General features: G+C 36.7%; 1 protein-coding gene across 12 annotated transcripts in view; it reads left to right on the top strand.

The window, feature by feature from the left end:
• The window catches only part of RBFOX2 (RNA binding fox-1 homolog 2), a 296,039-nt gene that overhangs the window by 261,565 nt on the left and 16,566 nt on the right, over positions 1-17,908 (top strand). For 9 of the 12 annotated variants that reach the window (XM_025398157.1, XM_025398158.1, XM_025398160.1 and 6 more), the window contains 6 exons: positions 4,449-4,541; positions 7,308-7,368; positions 11,750-11,803; positions 11,925-12,017; positions 13,169-13,301; positions 17,000-17,039. In XM_025398157.1, coding sequence (XP_025253942.1) covers positions 4,449-4,541; positions 7,308-7,368; positions 11,750-11,803; positions 11,925-12,017; positions 13,169-13,301; positions 17,000-17,039 — 474 coding nt within the window. The remainder of the gene's footprint in view (positions 1-4,448; positions 4,542-7,307; positions 7,369-11,749; positions 11,804-11,924; positions 12,018-13,168; positions 13,302-16,999; positions 17,040-17,908) is intronic. The other 3 variants (XM_025398161.1, XM_025398166.1, XM_025398168.1) reach the window with 1 other exon arrangement.

The following is a 17,908-nucleotide window of genomic DNA, read 5'->3' on the forward strand; positions in this document are numbered from 1 at the left end:
CTTGGCTCCTGTGTGTCCTCGATGATGTCAAGGCAGGCTGTGAAATTGTTGTCACACTTTGTAGAAGTTTTAACTACAACCATACACCTAATAAATATACCATTCTTCAATTTCCAGAAGTCAGCTGGTAAATCACTCATGTAACACTGGTGTGTTTAAATGTTTAATTTAGAAGGACTTTGAGGACTGCGAACTTAGAGGAGTATAAAGTGTAGAGACCTGCATTGCGCAGCACAGTGGTCACATTTAGCACTTGAAATTTGGAGAGTTTAAACTGAGGTGTGCCTATAAGGGTAAAATGGACACCATTTCAGAATTAGCACAAAAAAAGAATGCTAAGCATCTCACTAATAATGTTTTAATATTGATATCATATTGAAGTGTTAATAATATGTGTATATATTGGGTTAAATAAAATACATTGTTAAAATTAATCTCACCTGTTTCTACTTTTTAAATGTGATTATTAGAAAATTTTAAATTATATATGTGGTTTGTATTATATTTCTCTCTGTAGTGCTAGTGTAGACAGACATGTCAAAATCATTTTTTAATTAAAAAATAAAATTTACTTTTTTAAAATCTGGTTTTATTAATAGGAGTTTAGATAACAAAAATTCTCCATCTGTTTACATAGCTGAAATATTTCCTCTTGTTCAGAATTTGAGATTAAATCTATTTGTTATAGATTATGTAATCTATTTGTTGTATATATTATACCTGTGTAGACTGGTTCAGTGTTTGATAGGTTGTATGATCATTTAGAAGCTGTTCTACGATCATTTGGAAGTTGTTCTAAGGAAAATATTTAGATTTAGACATAATTTTACTAACTTTTTTTTTCCAAAGCAAGAGATCAGAATGACCAACTTAATTCGGTTTCTAAGAGCAAAGTGACAAAACATGAGTTCATGTAAGCAGGCTTTTCTACTGATGACTTTTAAACCTGGATAATCTGTGAACATCTTTAGCACAGTTTCTGGCACCTTTTCTAAAATGCTAAATTTTATTGAAGAAATAGTGTATTCTAAAAATGTTTTAAGATCTGAGTTCATGTTATTGAAACTAAATTGTGAGTGTGATAGATAAGGAAGCATGTTTGGGTTGATGGAAAATCACCTGTTTAAAGTTTAAACATGAGAGAAAAGTATTTAAGAACAGAACTTCAAAAAATTCTACTAATACCTCTCACCTTCCTAATCATGGACTTTAATTCTAAGAGGTATGTATTAATTCCCTATGACTTCTGAACAGATTACCACAAATTGTGTGGCTTAAAACCACACATTTATTATCTTACAGCCCTGGAGGTCAGAAGTCCAAAATGGGTCTCACAAGGCTAAAATCAGTGTGTTGGGTTCTTGAGGAGGCTCTAAGGGATCATCTGTTTTCTCACCTTTTCTAACTTCTAGAGGCTGCCCACATTTCTTGGACTATAGCTCCCTTCTGTCTTCAGAGCCAGCAATGGCCAGTCAAGTCTTTCTCAGGCTGCTTTACTCTGATTCGGACTCTCCTGTGTCCGCTTTTCACTTACAAGCACAGTACAGTGGCCACATTGGGCCACTGTATTATATTGGGCCCAACCGGATAATCCAGGATAATCTCTCTATCTCAAGATCATTAACTTAATCGCATCTGCAAAATCCCTTTTGCCGTGTAAGGTAACATATTCACTGGCTCTGGGGATTAGGATGTGGACAACTTTAGGAAGCCATTATTTGCCCTATTGCAAGGTCTGTTTATCTTCAAAGCAAATAAAGAAATCCTCTTACCTTTATGTTTCATACTAAGGAGTCCCAGCGCATCAACAAGGCCTTCTTCCTCCTATCACCCCAGGGAAAAGATGCTTATAAAGATTGCTTTATTTTTATATTTTTGGCATCTTGATTCGCATTTCCTTTGGTGTATAAGCATCTTTCTTTATAAAACACTTTTAAAACATTTGAAAGTGAAATTTTGTTCCAGAATGTTAAAGTCATTATTGAGAAAAATCTTATCCAAGCAGACATTAATGTTAAACTTTGTCATTTACTGACTGTAAAATTTCAGTGCTTATCATACCACCTTCCATTCTTTTGGATGCAGTTATCACTAATGTTCTTTCAACACATTTCAGAAAAGAAGGTTATGGAAGATATTTAGCAATTAGATTTGAAAAAAATATAAGGCTTTTAGGACTAATATCATTTAGTAAATAGAATACTGAACTGAGATTTGAAAAGGCTTAGAATTTTCTCACCATTAGCTGTATATCCTTGTGTATTTAATCTTAGTTTGACTCAGTTTCTTTACCTTCAACATGAAACCAACATGTCTATTCTTTTTACTTCATGGTTATATTTAAGAAGACAAACTAGTACATATATTTGTATGTGGGTGTGTAGATATAGTCATAATGCTAATATCAAAAACCTAGGTCTTAGTTTTCATATAACTTAATAGTAATCCAACTATTAATTTACAATGTATTAATTTAACCTAAGTCATAAAATATATGACTGTGAGGACCAGTTGAAATACAGCCAAAATTCTTCTAAAGTGTGATATTAAAATTCATCACTCTCTGTGACCTTTCTTTAAGAGTTTGACTTTCCTGTTGGAGGACTCACCAGGATTAGAGAACTGGCAGCTTGTCTTCAGCAGGTGCTAGTGTAGATGACAAATGGTGTAACTAATTATTAATGTGCGCCCTTTTATACCTTGTGGTGTCAAAGTGGCTATAAATGTTGATATCAACATTTCATTTATGAAAATATGTTCCTGTTGATATTTTCAACAAACTTATACATTCTTTAGGAGAATATTAACTGAAGTTACCAGTAGTAATTCTTTCCAAGCAACATACGTTTTAAAATCTCCATCAGCTTAGCGTTGCACTTTCAAGGGTATTTGTGATGTCCAAATTGTGGGTAGAGATCATCCATTGGAATTCTCCAAAACGCCACCCACCCACATAATCACTTAGAATGCTGAGTTACCGGATCCTTCAAAACAATGGAGTTGCTTTTATAAAATCTTATTGAGCAACGTGCTTTGTTTACCGTGTCAGTTAAGAACATGGTTTATATAGAGAGAAGTATGCTCATGTTATTAAGCAGCTAGGCAGAACTTCAATTAAAATTAAAGGGTTCTGGGTTATCCCATAATGGAATGTTCAAAAAATGCTAGCAGGACAATGAAGTTATTGGCAAATGAAGACTTTGCAGAAAATCCTAAGACTTTACCACTTTGCAGATATAAGCAGCGTGGAAATTGTTTGTAAAATTACAGCTGCAGAGTAGAACAATAAGAACAGAGCAACTAGAATGAAGTGAATATGATGTTTTAGGAAAGTCTTATAAGTATATAGTAAACGCTCCTAGTGTTAAAATTGGTAGTACGTGAACGTCGGAGTGAAGGTAGTCAACTCCCTGGTGTCCTGGCTTGTCTACTTGATGAGTTAAAGCTCCACTCCATTTTTGTAGTATCTTGCAAGGAACAAATAAATTAATCCTAACTTATTGTACCAGCTGCACTGCTGTTTTCCGATATCCTTTTTCTGCTGAATAGTGAACAGCTGATGTCACTAGTGTAGATCTCGTTCCCATTGCCTGTTGACTGTTCCTTTTTTCTCTATATAGAAAGTTACTACTACCTTTAATAGCAGATATAAAAATCAATAAGTGAGTAATTTAGGCGAATTTGGGTTGGCAGTTTTCTGAAATTCAATTGAACATATTTTTACTCTGAGTGTCAGTCTGGTCATTTAAAATGGGCATTGAAGAAAAGTTATAATTGACCACTGCTTAGCGATATTTTTATTTGCTTAGAAGAGCATGAATGCTTTCCTCTTCCACACCCAGTACATACAAAATTATACAACAACTATGTCCTAAATTATCCTGTTCCCAAAGGAATAGTAGTGATATAAGCAGCCAGCAACGTGGGGCTAAAATGATTAGACCTACTTTAAAAAAAATCTCATTGTGCAACGTTGAACCTGAATGTCAGATTTCATGTAGCAGTTACTGGGAAATAATGGATTTGGGATGTCAGAGAGTCAATTTAATTAAGTTTTTTTTGGTATTACATAAAGGGGCATGTATATTAAATTAATAACATGAATTGAGAGAGAAAGGTAGAACGTTAAAAAATCTTCAGATTCTTGGTTGAATAGTTTGACCCAAGTAACTCTGTACCTTAATTTTGGTCTGGCCTCATATGCTTTATGTTTTATTTTATTGTGACATTGCTGTTAATTATTATTATTATTACAGTTCTTTATTCTTTTATTGGATTTAATTTCCCTTCACAAATATGCATGGACCAAAAATGTGACTTTGGGAGACTATTGCTGAGTTGTTGCTGATGTCAGTTTCATACTATGATATTTTTTCTCTATTTACCAAGAGATCAGTATTTCAATATAACGATGTGCATGTTTTCCCCCCTTCTCCCGCTGCATGCAGGGATTCGGGTTCGTAACTTTCGAGAATAGTGCTGATGCAGACAGGGCCAGGGAGAAATTACACGGCACCGTGGTAGAGGGCCGTAAAATCGAGGTGCATGTCTTTAATAATTCAATTTCTGGTTTTATATTTTTATTTCTGTTTTTTCGTATTGCCTCACTTATTTCACATTTGGAACCCTGTCTTGTGTGTGCGTGTGCACATGTATGTGTGTTTGTATCTCTGTCTTCACCTTCTTGCACTAAAATGTATAAAAGTAACACTTCTATCTGCCTCCCTCCTCATTTATTGGTTGTTTGGGGGTTTTAGTTTTGACTTTTTGTGTGTGCGTGTGTGTGTGTGTTTTTCATTTATGTTTTTCCTTCAAAATGTTCATCCTTCTGCTCTCTTGATTTTTTTCCTTTGCTTCAGTTTGCAGTACTCTGAATTCCTATGATCAGGCCTAAGCAAAACTAATGTTAAATTGTCTAAAAACTATCCAGTTTATAACACTGTGTTCTATAATGAATCAAGGGGCCAGCCAATATCCTCTCTCTTGGGAGGCCAGTTCGCCTCTTTGTGCACATGATAAGCACGGAATAGAAGATTCTAGAGATTGTGGGGAGGGAGGAAATAATCCAAAACTCATGTAGTTTTTGAATATATCTAATATCAAGAATTTTGATATCTAAATTTTTATGGATAAAATTCTTAAACAGAGGGTTTGATGGCTGGCTGGCGAATGTACTGTGATGATGACTAAGTCTGCCACCTGGTATTCACCAGCCCTTTTTGATAACACATCGAAGGTTAACTGGCTCCTTTCCCCTTTCCCAATTTTTTAAAGTATTAAATGTAAAAGCCACCATTTTGAGTAAGATGTCTGCATATTTTGCTTTTTTTCCCCTCCTTTCCAATGGTTTAGCATTTAGGGCCCTTCACTTGACTCACTCTTTCCATGGTAACTATACACAATGCTGGCGATGGTGCCCGTTGGCGGTAAGTGAAAAAAGCACTAGAGAAGAAGCTTTTAAAAATGTAATTACAAAACAATTAAATAAGAAAGAAAAAGTCCATCTGCCATCTCACATTAACACTACAAAATGTGATTTGACTTGTTGTTCCTCTTCCTTTTCCTTTCCCCCTTTTATTTTCAATGCTGTTGAGTAATGCCGCCTGGATTTTGGATGTACATATTGTTTTGTAGCAGTCTGAGCTGTTTGATTACTGACTTCATGGTGATTTTTTTCCCCTTGCACATCTTACTCAGAGTTACTGAACTCCAGTTTGGCTGGTTTTATTAATGCACTTCCTGCCCCTACATCCTTCCCTACTTTTCCTGTTTCCCAAATCCCCGTTTGTAGCTCTGATTGTTCTTTCTTTGCCCGTTACACCCTTCCTGACTTTCTCTTTTCTTTTTCCCTACCTTATTCTCTTTTTCCAAATCCTTGCTCCTGTCCTTTTCCCTATTCTTCCTTTCCCATCCCTTCAGTTACACGCAGCTGTTGGTCTCTTTTGCTGACTGGTGGTTTCTGATTGGTTCTGGCCATTTTTCCTTTTAAGTGCTTGGTTGCTTTCTGCTCCAGCAGCTGGTTTCAGCTCTTGCTCCATTCTAATCCTTGTCTGTGAGAACCTTGCTTTTCACTTTCTCCCCTCTTTCCAAAATTTATTGTTTTTTCTTTCTTTTATTTGTGTGTGTGTGTTTTTTAACTGCATGCTCTCAGTCTCATCATTGTTGTATCCCATTCTTTCTTTTTAAATGTGAAATGTTTATATTATTTGGTGGATGAAACTAGAGTAAATGGAGTTTCAGGCTCTTTCCTCATGTAGGGGAAGTATCACTGTACAAATCTCAAAAGACATAGGAAGTTTTTTTAGTTCTAATTCTACCTAAAATTGGTCTTTTCATCACACAAATTTATTACCATACAAATTGAACACAATGTAAATTTGAAGAGGCAAAAATAAGACATTTCTATTTTATGCTTCTTTTTTCAATTGGCATGTTTTATGACCTGACAACACAGTGTAAGTCAAGTTCTATGGTGGGACTTTACCCTCCTTGCAAGAGCTTTGAGGCTGGTTCTGTCACTGGGCTGCAGTATGCTGGCATCTCAGTTCCATTCATCTTTTCTTCAGCAGCACCATCTTTGTAGCACCTGCTTATTCTCTTACTGAGAATGCTTTAAAATACGCAGTTCTGTAATGAGGGTGGAGAGTGCCATAAAACAAAATAAATAAACACTTGATTTTCTCAATTCTTTTAAGTGCCTACTTTAAAGGCTTTTTTAAAACTTTTGTTCCTGAGTTGATAGACCATGTAGTCTAGAAAATTCAGAATGGTCCTGAAGGCTGTCAACATGGGAATCTTAGGTTTCTATATTTGTTTATTGACGTCAGACAGTAAAAATCTCGGACAGACGTATTTAAAATGCTGAACATTAGGACAGGTGAAATCAGATTTATTTTATCACCGTTCCATCAATCTGTTTCATAACCCATGTGGCAAGCCTCTGTTTTATTAACAAACTTCAAAGTGAATTGCTAATATAGTTGTTTCCTATTTACTTTTTTCTATGTTTTCCTTAGTGCAGAGATTTCTCTGTTTAAAAGATGTCCAAAGATTTTGCAAATGTATTGTCTTTGGAGTACTGATATTTGGAAACCAAGAAACTCATTTTACTCTTGTTATCCTCATTTAATAAGAACTTTAATTAAAACACTATATATTAATATTTTATATTGCTGTGTTAATTATTTAAGTCAATGCTCTCAGAAATTTGCATTTTAAACTAAGTACTATGTTACTGGATGTGCAACTTTATGTTCCCTAATGTGGTCCACTTCTTCCCTGCCCTTTTTTCTCCTTGTTATTTTTAGGTGAATAATGCTACAGCACGTGTAATGACCAATAAGAAGATGGTCACACCATATGCAAATGGTAAGAAATTATAAATCATCTTTGAAAGAGTGTTTATTCTTCTGTAAATATATTAAGTTTTTATAAACTTCTAAGAATCTTTATTTCAGTCTTAAGACAGTTTAATTTGCATTGAAGAGTCTCTTTACCTGGGGGAGTATTTTATGTTTACAACATAACTTTGTCATTACAATTGAGCTATGTTTTTTAGGTATTAAGGTGTTATGTTCTAAGTAAAGTTCATGTTTTTTTTGTTGTTTTTTTTTTTTTTTTTTTTCTTTTTCTTTTTTTTTTTTTTTTGAGGCGGAGTCTCGCTCTGTCGCCCAGGCTGGAGTGCAGTGGCCGGATCTCAGCTCACTGCAAGCTCCGCCTCCCGGGTTCCCGCCATTCTCCTGCCTCAGCCTCCCGAGTAGCTGGGACTACAGGCGCCCACAACCGCGCCCGGCTAATTTTTTTGTATTTTTAGTAGAGACGAGGTTTCACCGTGGTCTCGATCTCCTGACCTTGTGATCCGCCCGCCTCGGCCTCCCAAAGTGCTGGGATTACAGGCGTGAGCCACCGCGCCCGGCCAGTAAAGTTCATGTTTTACACAGTGCAAACATGCTATCTAGTTGCCTACTAACCCAAATTGGATCCCACCTGAGCACCTTCTTTTTCAGGTGCTGTAGCTCTTTGTAATATGTTAGACTTGTCCGTAATACCCCTGGATGCCCACTGACTCTCACTTCTACTTCTGACTCTCATTCATCTGAGCATAAGTGGAATAAGTTATGATTTTGGACCCATTGCTCTCCTTAAGCCTAGAGGTAACAGCCATGGGTATGGTTGTGTGTGTGCCATTTTCTATTTCATGATTACATATTATATAGTAAGGTTTATAAGTGTTTCTCATTGAGAAGGAAATTTTCTATGAATAATTTGTTACCTCAGTTACCAAATTTAATCTAGACTCATGGTCTCTGAATAAGATGGAATATAAATTTAATCTGTAACCCAGTGGTGGTTTTGCAGACTGTGTTGTGCAGAGCCAGTTTTGGGGAGAAAAAGGAAACCAAATTGATTGAATCCTAAGGTCTCAGCTGTACTGTAATCTGAGCAATTTATGGTTCTGCATAAGATTTTACTAATATCTAGAATAAAGGGGGGAGTGTCTGCTGCTTTTGTAAAAAGTTTGAACCTACTGTTAGAGTGTGGCTGTATATGCCACTAATGTCTTAAGAAGAAACGTATTGGTATTGACTATATCCCATAAAGTCTTCAATAAATATATTTAGCCCAGCTTTTCACATAGATGATACAAATTTATCAGCATAATTTGCATTTTTTCTACTCCTTTTATGGGTATGATACCACTGCCTCCCACTTTAACTTTTATTTTCTTTTCACTGTTCTTACAAAAACAAGTCTCTACAATTTTGATAAAAACTCAAAGTAAACAAAATAGAAAGGAGAGGGAAAGAATGTCAAATTTTCTTTACTTCTGGGAGAAATACTGTGACAGAAAGAGCCTCTGACTGGAATTCAGAAAACAGACATTCTGCTTCTAGGTTTGACACTTTATTTACTCCGTGACAGTGGACCATTTTTTTAACCTGATTCTGTTTTCGTATTTATAAATTAAGACCACAGATTTTTGGCACCAGGATTTTTTTAGAAATATTGAAACTCAACCCTCCCAGCTTATTATTAGGAAATGAGACCCAGAAAAGTATAATATTGCCCTCAGATTGCAGATGTGGTATCTGTTTTACCTTCCTCCTTGGGTTTTGTGCAGGTCAAAAGACATTTGTGAAAATACATTATAATTGTCTAAAACTAAATATATTCAAAGTATTGCTAACAGCATATCAATATACATCCATTATATTAATTTTTGTTTTTGTTTTGGGAGAGAGTCTCTCTGTCACCTAGGCTGGAGTACAGTGGTGCGATCTCAGCTCACTGCAACCTCCACTTCCTGGGTCCAAGCAATTCTCGTGCCTCAGCCTCCAGAGAAGCTGGGATTACAGGTGTCTGCCACCACACCCGGCTAATTTTTGTATTTTTAGTAGAGACGAGGTTTTGTGACGTTGGCCAGGCTGGTCTCGAACTTCTAGACTCAGGTGATCCGTCCACCTCAGCCTTCCGAAGTGCTGGGATTACAGGCTTGAGCCACGGTGCCCGCCCATTATGTGGATTTAAAGGGAATGCCCAGGAAATAGTGCCATTGGTAGGAAACAAATTTTTTTTTTTTTTTCTTTTTTTTTTTGGAGACAGAGTCTGGCTCTGTCGCCCAGACTGGGGTGCAGTGGCGCTATCTCGGCTCACTGCAAACTCCACCTCCCAGGTTCACGCCATTCTCGTGCCTCGGCCTCCTGAGTAGCTGGGACTACAGGCACCCGCCACCACACCCGGGTGATTTTTTGTGTTTTTAGTAGAGATGGGGTTTCACTGTGTTAGCCAGGATGGTCTCGATCTCCTGACCTCGAGATCCTCCCGCCTCAGCCTCCCAAAGTGCTGGGATTACAGGCGTGAGCCACCGCGCCCTGCCAAAAAAAGTTCTTTTTTGAAATATTATTCTAAATTAATATTCAGGTTTAGTAGGCAAATATTATTCTAAATTAATATTCAGGTTTAGTAGGCAAATATTCTAAATTAATATTCAGGTTTAGTAGGCAAATATTATTTTAAATTAATATTCAGGTTTAGTAGGCAAGAAACCTTCTGCTATTGTGTTAAAGGTCCTAAGGAGAATGTGTTGGGTTCGTCCTAATGAATTCTCAGTCAGCATTCTCATTTAGGTTGGTTGGAATCTCTTAATTTGTGCAGAAATGTTGCACAGTATTTGTGTAATGTGATATTGCAGAATATTTGTGCTCTTACAATTCAAGTGGTATTTGCACCCAAATTTTGCCAAAATTTTATGTGGAATATTGAAGAGACATTGCATTTTATGAGCACATAAAATGATGAATAAGAGGTTGGATTGAATCAGAGTGAATGGATTTTCACTTGAATAATGTTTTGCTTACGGTCATTTAAATCTGGTAATTTCAGTAATTCTTTTGAAAAGGCCAGTTGTGGCTGGGTGCAGTGGCTCACACCTGCAATCCCCAGCACTTTGGGAGGCCGAGGTGGGTGGATCACTTAAGGTCAGGAGTTCAAGACCAGCCTGGCCAACATGGTGAAACCCCATCTCTACTGAAAGTATAAAACTAGCCAGACATGGTGGTGCGTGCCTGTAGTCCCAGCTACTTGGGAGGCTGAGGCATGAGAATCACTTGAACCCAGGAGGCGGAGGTTGTGGTGAGCCGAAATTGAGCCACTATACTCCAGCCTGGGCAACAAAGCAAGACTCTGTCTCAAAAAAAAAAAAAAAAAGAAGAAGAAGAGGCCAATTCTGGCCCTTTTCTTTTCATTCGTATATTTATAGAATAATGTAGCACAATGCTAGGGTCTTAATATAAAAGAAGACAAATGAGTCAGAAAAATAATGTAGAATATTTTTGCTTATTATATGTAAAATTCAATTAATAAAATAAAGTTTTCATGTGGAATTCTACTTTTATTCACTCTCAGTGAGCAATAATACATTATTCCTTTTTAAAATATACTTGCCATATTCTTATAAATATAAAAAAGGGAAAGAAGAAATAAAGTTGACATTAAACATAATGTTATTTGGAAACTCTTAATATTTATAAATATTTAAGGTAACATTCCACAGTATTCTGGTGTTCTTTAACTAAAAAGTCTGATTAACTTAAAGGTGATTGTTACACATTAGAGCCTCAGAAAACATGCACTGAAGTTGGGAATGTACTTTGAATTTTATGATTTCATGTCTTTCATTTTTTAGTTGGTGAACCCTAATAAAATCCCAATGGTAAATCCCAGTGAAAGGGGATTTCAGTTTACCTGGAATACCAGCATTGACTCAAGCATGGAGTCAAAGATCTAGGTTAAATTTGAGTTCAGCCCATGGATACTTTTATTAAAACAGCTAGAGTAATAAACAGGGTTAAGAAATTGCATCACAGTGTGGTACAGAATGACATATAGTCGGCCTTCTTTCTTTTTTTAAATAAAGGATAGGTCATCCAGGGTAATTCTGTGAGAACACTGTACCAAACTCTAGGATTTATTTCTATTTATTTTTTCTCCTCTCATTCCCTCTCCATCTTCCTCCTCCTAACATCATGACCCCTGCCAAGCCCCCCAACCCCAACCCTTCATTATCTCTTCACTGTGTGCTAGTTCTACTATTGTTGCTCTCTCATGTAAACCCCAAGCTGGAATTCCAAAGAGAAGTTGGTAATAGGCAAAAATAGCCCCAGAGATGGCCGAAGCCAACTTGACATGCATTGATCATCCCTTTCCTCAAGTAGTCTTAAATGCTCACCCTCCTTTTTGTGTGTTTCAGGTTGGAAATTAAGCCCAGTAGTTGGAGCTGTATATGGTCCGGAGTTATATGCAGGTAGTATTTAAGTAAATGTTTCCACTTGTGCTATTTAATTGTAATAGCATCTGTTGTTTTTCAATTTGCTATTCCTTTTTAATCTTTTTGCATTTTTTAATTTTTTAAAAAATCCAATCAGCATCCAGCTTTCAAGCAGATGTGTCCCTAGGCAATGATGCAGCAGTGCCCCTGTCAGGAAGAGGGGGTATCAACACTTACATTCCTTTAATCAGTAAGTAGCCTATGTTGGCCTGGCATAGATTTTGACCATTGTGAGTGAACTGTCATGTGCTGGGGTGTTTTTTTTGTTTGTTGTTTTTTTCCTAGTATAGTACATAACTGAAATGGAAATTTCTTGAGAGGGATGTTAAATACTATCCCAGTGCCCTGTCCTGCTTTACCTGTGCTAGAATTTTCCTGACCAAATATTAAGATGGCACAAAGCAGAAATAGTTGGAAAAGGTAGAGTGGGTAAGGGCATATGAAGAATATTTTAGTCTGTACTTGATGATAAAGAAAACAAAAGAAGCAAGTATGTGTAGAGCATATTATACATTTCCTTGGCAAGTCAGCCACAGGTTCTCCAGCAGAGGATCACTTAGAAGTACCTTCAATATTATTGATTATTATCAGCTCCCTTGATCTCTCTAAAGTCATTTTGACCTGAGCCATTTTACTGCAGCAAGAGGTATAATTAAACAGGACTCAGTGGACATGGAATCAATGTCTCTGCATGCTTTCCAAAGGACAGCACACTTAAAATCGGCTCTTAGAAATTGTCTGCCTCTTTAAAGGACAGGGGAGGAGTGGTTTCCCCCACCTTACATTTGTGGATTAAAATGTTTTAAATAAAAGAATGAAATTGACTAATGAAATGTCTAAAGACTATTATGTACCTTGGAGGTTGGTACCATGTAAAAATCTCAAAAGAATGTTCTTTTGAGTAATAATTATTATGTGCACATAGTAACATTTGGAAGCAGGGTTAATAACTGACCGGTTGAAGAGTTTATGTCAGTCTGATTTAGACTGCCCACAGTAATTTGCCTCTTAGGATGGCAGTCATTCTCAGAGCTTCTTGACCTGTTTCTCAGCAGCTTGCATTGTAAAGCCGAAATTGAGAAGGAACAGAGAAAGCTCACTCAAGATTTGTGATGAATGAGGCATGGAATCTTTTGCTTTTGCATGTGGGGTCTCTCTTTCCATTTCTTCCCCACTGAGAGACCCAGGGTAGAAGGTTTATTGAATGCATGCCACCTTTTCAAAAAACATGTGGTTTGTATCTTTTCATCTTTTCTATCATTGGTTCATAGCAAGTTGTGACTATGTACCCTCTATTGAATGCAAGTTGAAATTTCTGTCATATTTTGGGTCTCCCTTTAGTTCCTGGCTTCCCTTACCCTACTGCAGCCACCACGGCAGCCGCTTTCAGAGGAGCCCATTTGAGGGGCAGAGGGCGGACAGTATATGGTGCAGTCCGAGCGGTACCTCCAACAGCCATCCCCGCCTATCCAGGGTAAGCATTAGATTCCAAAATCAATATGTTTCTAAAATAAGCAGTTGGACCAAAAAAGAATACCATGGCCCTCTCATAACTTCTGGGATGTTGCCGTGTCACAGAGTAGACATTCAATGAATATTTGCAAATTGACAGATTAGATGACAAAAACCAAAATATACCATCATCAGAATGTAACAAACTGTCAATTCATTATATAAGTCTTCATTTTGGCCACCTTAAGCCCTCATGGTAATGGCTTAAGACAGTAGCCAGAACTGTCTTGTGTTTACTAGCAGTGTGTTGGCATGAAGTTCACTCAGCAGCGCACGAATATGGATTAACATTACTGCAGAGAACCAAAAGAGGAGCTCGAGATTGTAGTACAAGCCTGCATCTGCTGTGTTCACCCCTTATCACCACCCCGTGTTGGGGCGGAGGCTGTCACATGTGTCCTCCCCTTTGGTTTCACTGCCTGGGTGGTGAGCAGCAGAGCTAGTTACCCACAATGGATTTGCTTTCTTTGTAGGAAACGGATTAAAAGAGGTTAATTCTAAGATGAACCAAGTCCAATTGAATCAAGGGAGAAAGGGAGAAGTAGGAAGAATTAACTGCAGTTGGCTTCTGAATGATGGTAAAACGACGACTGTAGCTGAGCATCCTTCACCGTTTGATTTTTTTATGGAGGGTGTCTCATGCAGTGGAATGATTCCATAGCAACAAATAAATCCTTTGCTACTGAATGGGGAAAAGGAGTGAAGATGGCAGGTTTTGTTTTTAGGGGTTTCTCAGTGTCAGCCTAAAATGTAAATTTTTATAAAGAGTGGTCTTTCCTCAGTCAGTTGTACCAAGGACTTCCTCATCAAAAATGTGACATTTCTCTTCATCTTTTCTCTGCCAGATATGTCAATATGACAGATTTTTTTTTGTATTCTTACGGAGGAATAGGTAGCAGCAGAGAAGCTTGTTGGCTGCTACTTAGTTAAAACATAAAGGAAAGGAGCCGCCTTTGTATGTCCTTTTCTGACAGCAAAATTGGCTTAACCTTGAGGTGTACTAATTTAGCATTCATTCATTCATTAATAGACCAAATGGACGTACCATTAGAAGTTCTCCGTTCCTCAGAGTTAAAACATTTTTATTAGACAAGGTATGTTGAAGTGGGCAGGCTCCAAAAGACACTGGAAGGGAACTGCTTCAGAAATTAACTTCTGTTTGGAGTTTGTAGACATTTAAATCACATGCATTCCATCATCTCCATCTTATGCCATTACTTACTTTTATTTTAATCCTTTTTCTCTCAACTTGACCTTTGACCTTCAACCTCTGACATCTCTTTAAAGAAGTGAATATGCAATATTATTTCATCAAGAAGTATTCAAATGAAACATTAAAAGGAATCTTTTGGAAGTTTTACACGCTAGGAAAATTGTTTGTAAAATGTCTTCCATTGTAATCCAAGAGAGTTTACTGTCATGTTTGCAAAGAGAGACTACTCACCAGAAACATGGGACTTCCTTATTTTGTAACACTGCTGAATTACTTTATAAAGTGGTTGAATTTAGTCCTGTTCAATGTAGTCATTTCAGTATATTGGCCAAACTTGAGAACCCCTTCTCTACCAAGTCTGTGTCAGGTATATATTTGCTCAAAGATATTTTAATCTTTATGTCTAATCATATCAATTTCTGTGCATTACATTGAACACTGATTTCCCATGTTTTCTTTTTATTAACTAAACCACCTGTTTACATGGAAGATGGCAAGGAATAAGTCCAGTATTTCATGGGAATGGCCTAGAATTGCTTTTCAGCTTAGTAAACTAATTTCATCATTAATCATTATGTTCTAGCCTCCTTGTGGCATTTGATACGGAGAATATTGGAATTCTTCTAGAATGTAGATGAATATTCCCAATAAGTTATTTGACTTAGGGTAAAATGTATTTGTGTTTTTAATGCCAGCCCTTCTTTATAGAAGGCTTGTTTGTAAATCTTTACCTATATTCCCTTACTAAGATCTTTGAAGTTTAATTAATCACCACTTGGCCTCAGTGCTTTCCATTTTATCAGCCTTCTCATTTTGAACAAGTTGTTTTTTTCACTAAAATGCAATTGAGAGGCAGATTACTTTCTAATATCAGACTTTAACTGCAACTGGAGACTATGAAAATGAATGGGACTTAGCTAAATGAGCATTAGAGATGAGTTTGATTTGCCTGTTGTGTGATACAAGGGCATAGCATATTTGGGGCATTCCAAAATGTGACCATACTATCCTGTAAATACAACCAAATGTCATTGGAAATAGAATTAAGAAACATTACACCTACCTGTAAGAAACAAGTTATTTCATATTCAAGTTAAAAATATGATTTGATGACTTTACTTGTCAGCTTGTTTATTGTAACAGAGAAGGTAGTGGTGAAAATTTCCAGCTTTTTAGTTGAATAACCAATAAGCATGTAAATTAAAACAATCTGATCTTGACTTAACAGAGATGAAGAAGAAAGTTTTATCTTTTATCTCTACTGCTATTCCATGTCTTTTGGTCCCAAAATAATGTTTTTGGGGCAGTCTGTATGCACAAAAGTACCTCAAAAGGTTGGAAATCTGTATTTAAGAATATAGTGTTGCTTAGGTTTTTTTTTTTTTTAAGAAAAAGTCATGCATTGTCTGTTTGCTACAAATTCATTATCTAAACAGGAAAATAAACCTTCTATTCTTAACCAGCTACCTTCTCAGTTTTATTCTTTTAAATAAGACAGGGCGATCTTTGGTCAAGCCCAGAACTTCAGTTATCAATTGTAGTTTTCAGAATTCCATGAATACTCTTACGGTCAAAAAAGAACCCTTAAAATCTTCCAGTTACTCCTTCCCACTCTGGATTATATTGTTACTATCTGGGATCCCCACTGCACCTTTCAATTCTTGGACCTTGGACCAATCACCTTAACCTTTAGCTCATTATCTCTGCTTGTGAAAGCAATGCATTGTGGGTATTTTTGGTTGTGTTTTTTTTTTTTAATTACATTTCTCTGTTTACTTTGGTCAGAATTGATTGACTTGTTTTTCTGAGGTGTTGCATTGGTTCTTAAAATGCTGAATAATAATACTTTGCATGCTTGTGTGATCAGCCAAATCTTATCGCATGTCTAATGTGCAGGGTAAAAAGCAGGTGATGTATGGATATCAGAAAAACATTTACGTATTATTACAATACTGAAAACAAAAAACTTAAACGTAATTTAAAAACGTACTTTGCATACAGGGTTCAGTTTTTCATGTTAAACTCCTCTTCACCCCCACCCTATTTTGTAAGCTCTTTAAAAAGAAACTTCCTCCTAGGGCAAGCTGATTTTTTAAAATACTCCATATACAAAAAGTTGTTTCCAAGCCAGCAGATTTTGGATAGATAAAATAGGCTCTTCCAGGAGTGCTTTTTATTGTGTGAATCCTACTTTAATTACCGAATATCCAGGTTGCGCATTCCAGTTTTGCACACCTTTCCCTCTCCTCGCATGTCCCGGAGCTGTGTAACCTTCGTGTGCACTTTCACATTTTCTCACCAACTTGCCGAGGCCCCAAGCCCAGGTTATGTATTCATACATCACCTGCCTGTGTAGAGCGCATGTGCATGCTGCCGTCCTCAATAACCGGAATGTGTTTCTGTTCTTTTGTTTTTTTTGTTTTTGTTTTTGTGTGGATTTTCTGCAGTGTGGTTTACCAGGACGGATTTTACGGTGCTGACCTCTATGTAAGTACACACACTGGGGCCTTCTCGACCCCATCCCCTGACAAGCCAGCCTTTTTTTTCTGTTTCTTTGGTTTGGTTTGGTTTTTTTCCTTTTAATTTATTTAATTTTTATTTTCTTTTTCCTTGTGGATATATATATATATATATTTATATATTTAAGAATGCAAGCATGCTTCTCTGCCACTGCGCTTGCCCCTGGGTGCAAAAACTAAGCCTTTGGGTTTCCTGATCATTGCAAGGGTCAGTCTACTGGACATATTCTTTTCCCTTCCCTATACCCACAGATGTTCTGTGGATCATTAATTTACTTGTGAGATGATCAGCAGGTTTAAAGTCTTTTACGATTGTCGTGTCATTTGCATACATAAATAACAGGACCAGCTTAGCCTTAAACCAGCTCTTTCCCTTTTCTGCTTTTCTTCTCATTTCACATCCCTCTTTAGATCATTAGAGCTGTGATTTATGTAGAGGTTAATAAGCTTTCTGAACTGTACATTTTCCTATTTTACATACTTTGAGAGAATATGACCTTGTGATAGCCAAATAAGGAACCGATGCCAGCAAAGAGTGTGTAGTAATGAGAAAACTCCAGGTATTTAGTTATTAAGAGCCATTGGGGGAAATGAGTAACATAATCAGCAACCCAGACTCTTCTTACAGCCATTTGACTATCATAGAAGATTTGCTGATTCTACTAGCCATATTAATATGTACTCCATTATTTAAACTGTCTAGCTATCACTAAAGTTCCGTGATTGGTTTGTCACGTATTATTTAAAATGTGGACAAAGTGATATAATTGACAAACTAGAAATTTTTGAGTTTTGAAGTATTTTATTATGACCTCTCCAGATGGACTTTTTCTGAAT

The sequence above is a fragment of the Theropithecus gelada genome, chromosome 10 (genome assembly GCF_003255815.1).
Source record: "Theropithecus gelada isolate Dixy chromosome 10, Tgel_1.0, whole genome shotgun sequence".
Classification (NCBI taxonomy): domain Eukaryota; kingdom Metazoa; phylum Chordata; class Mammalia; order Primates; family Cercopithecidae; genus Theropithecus; species Theropithecus gelada.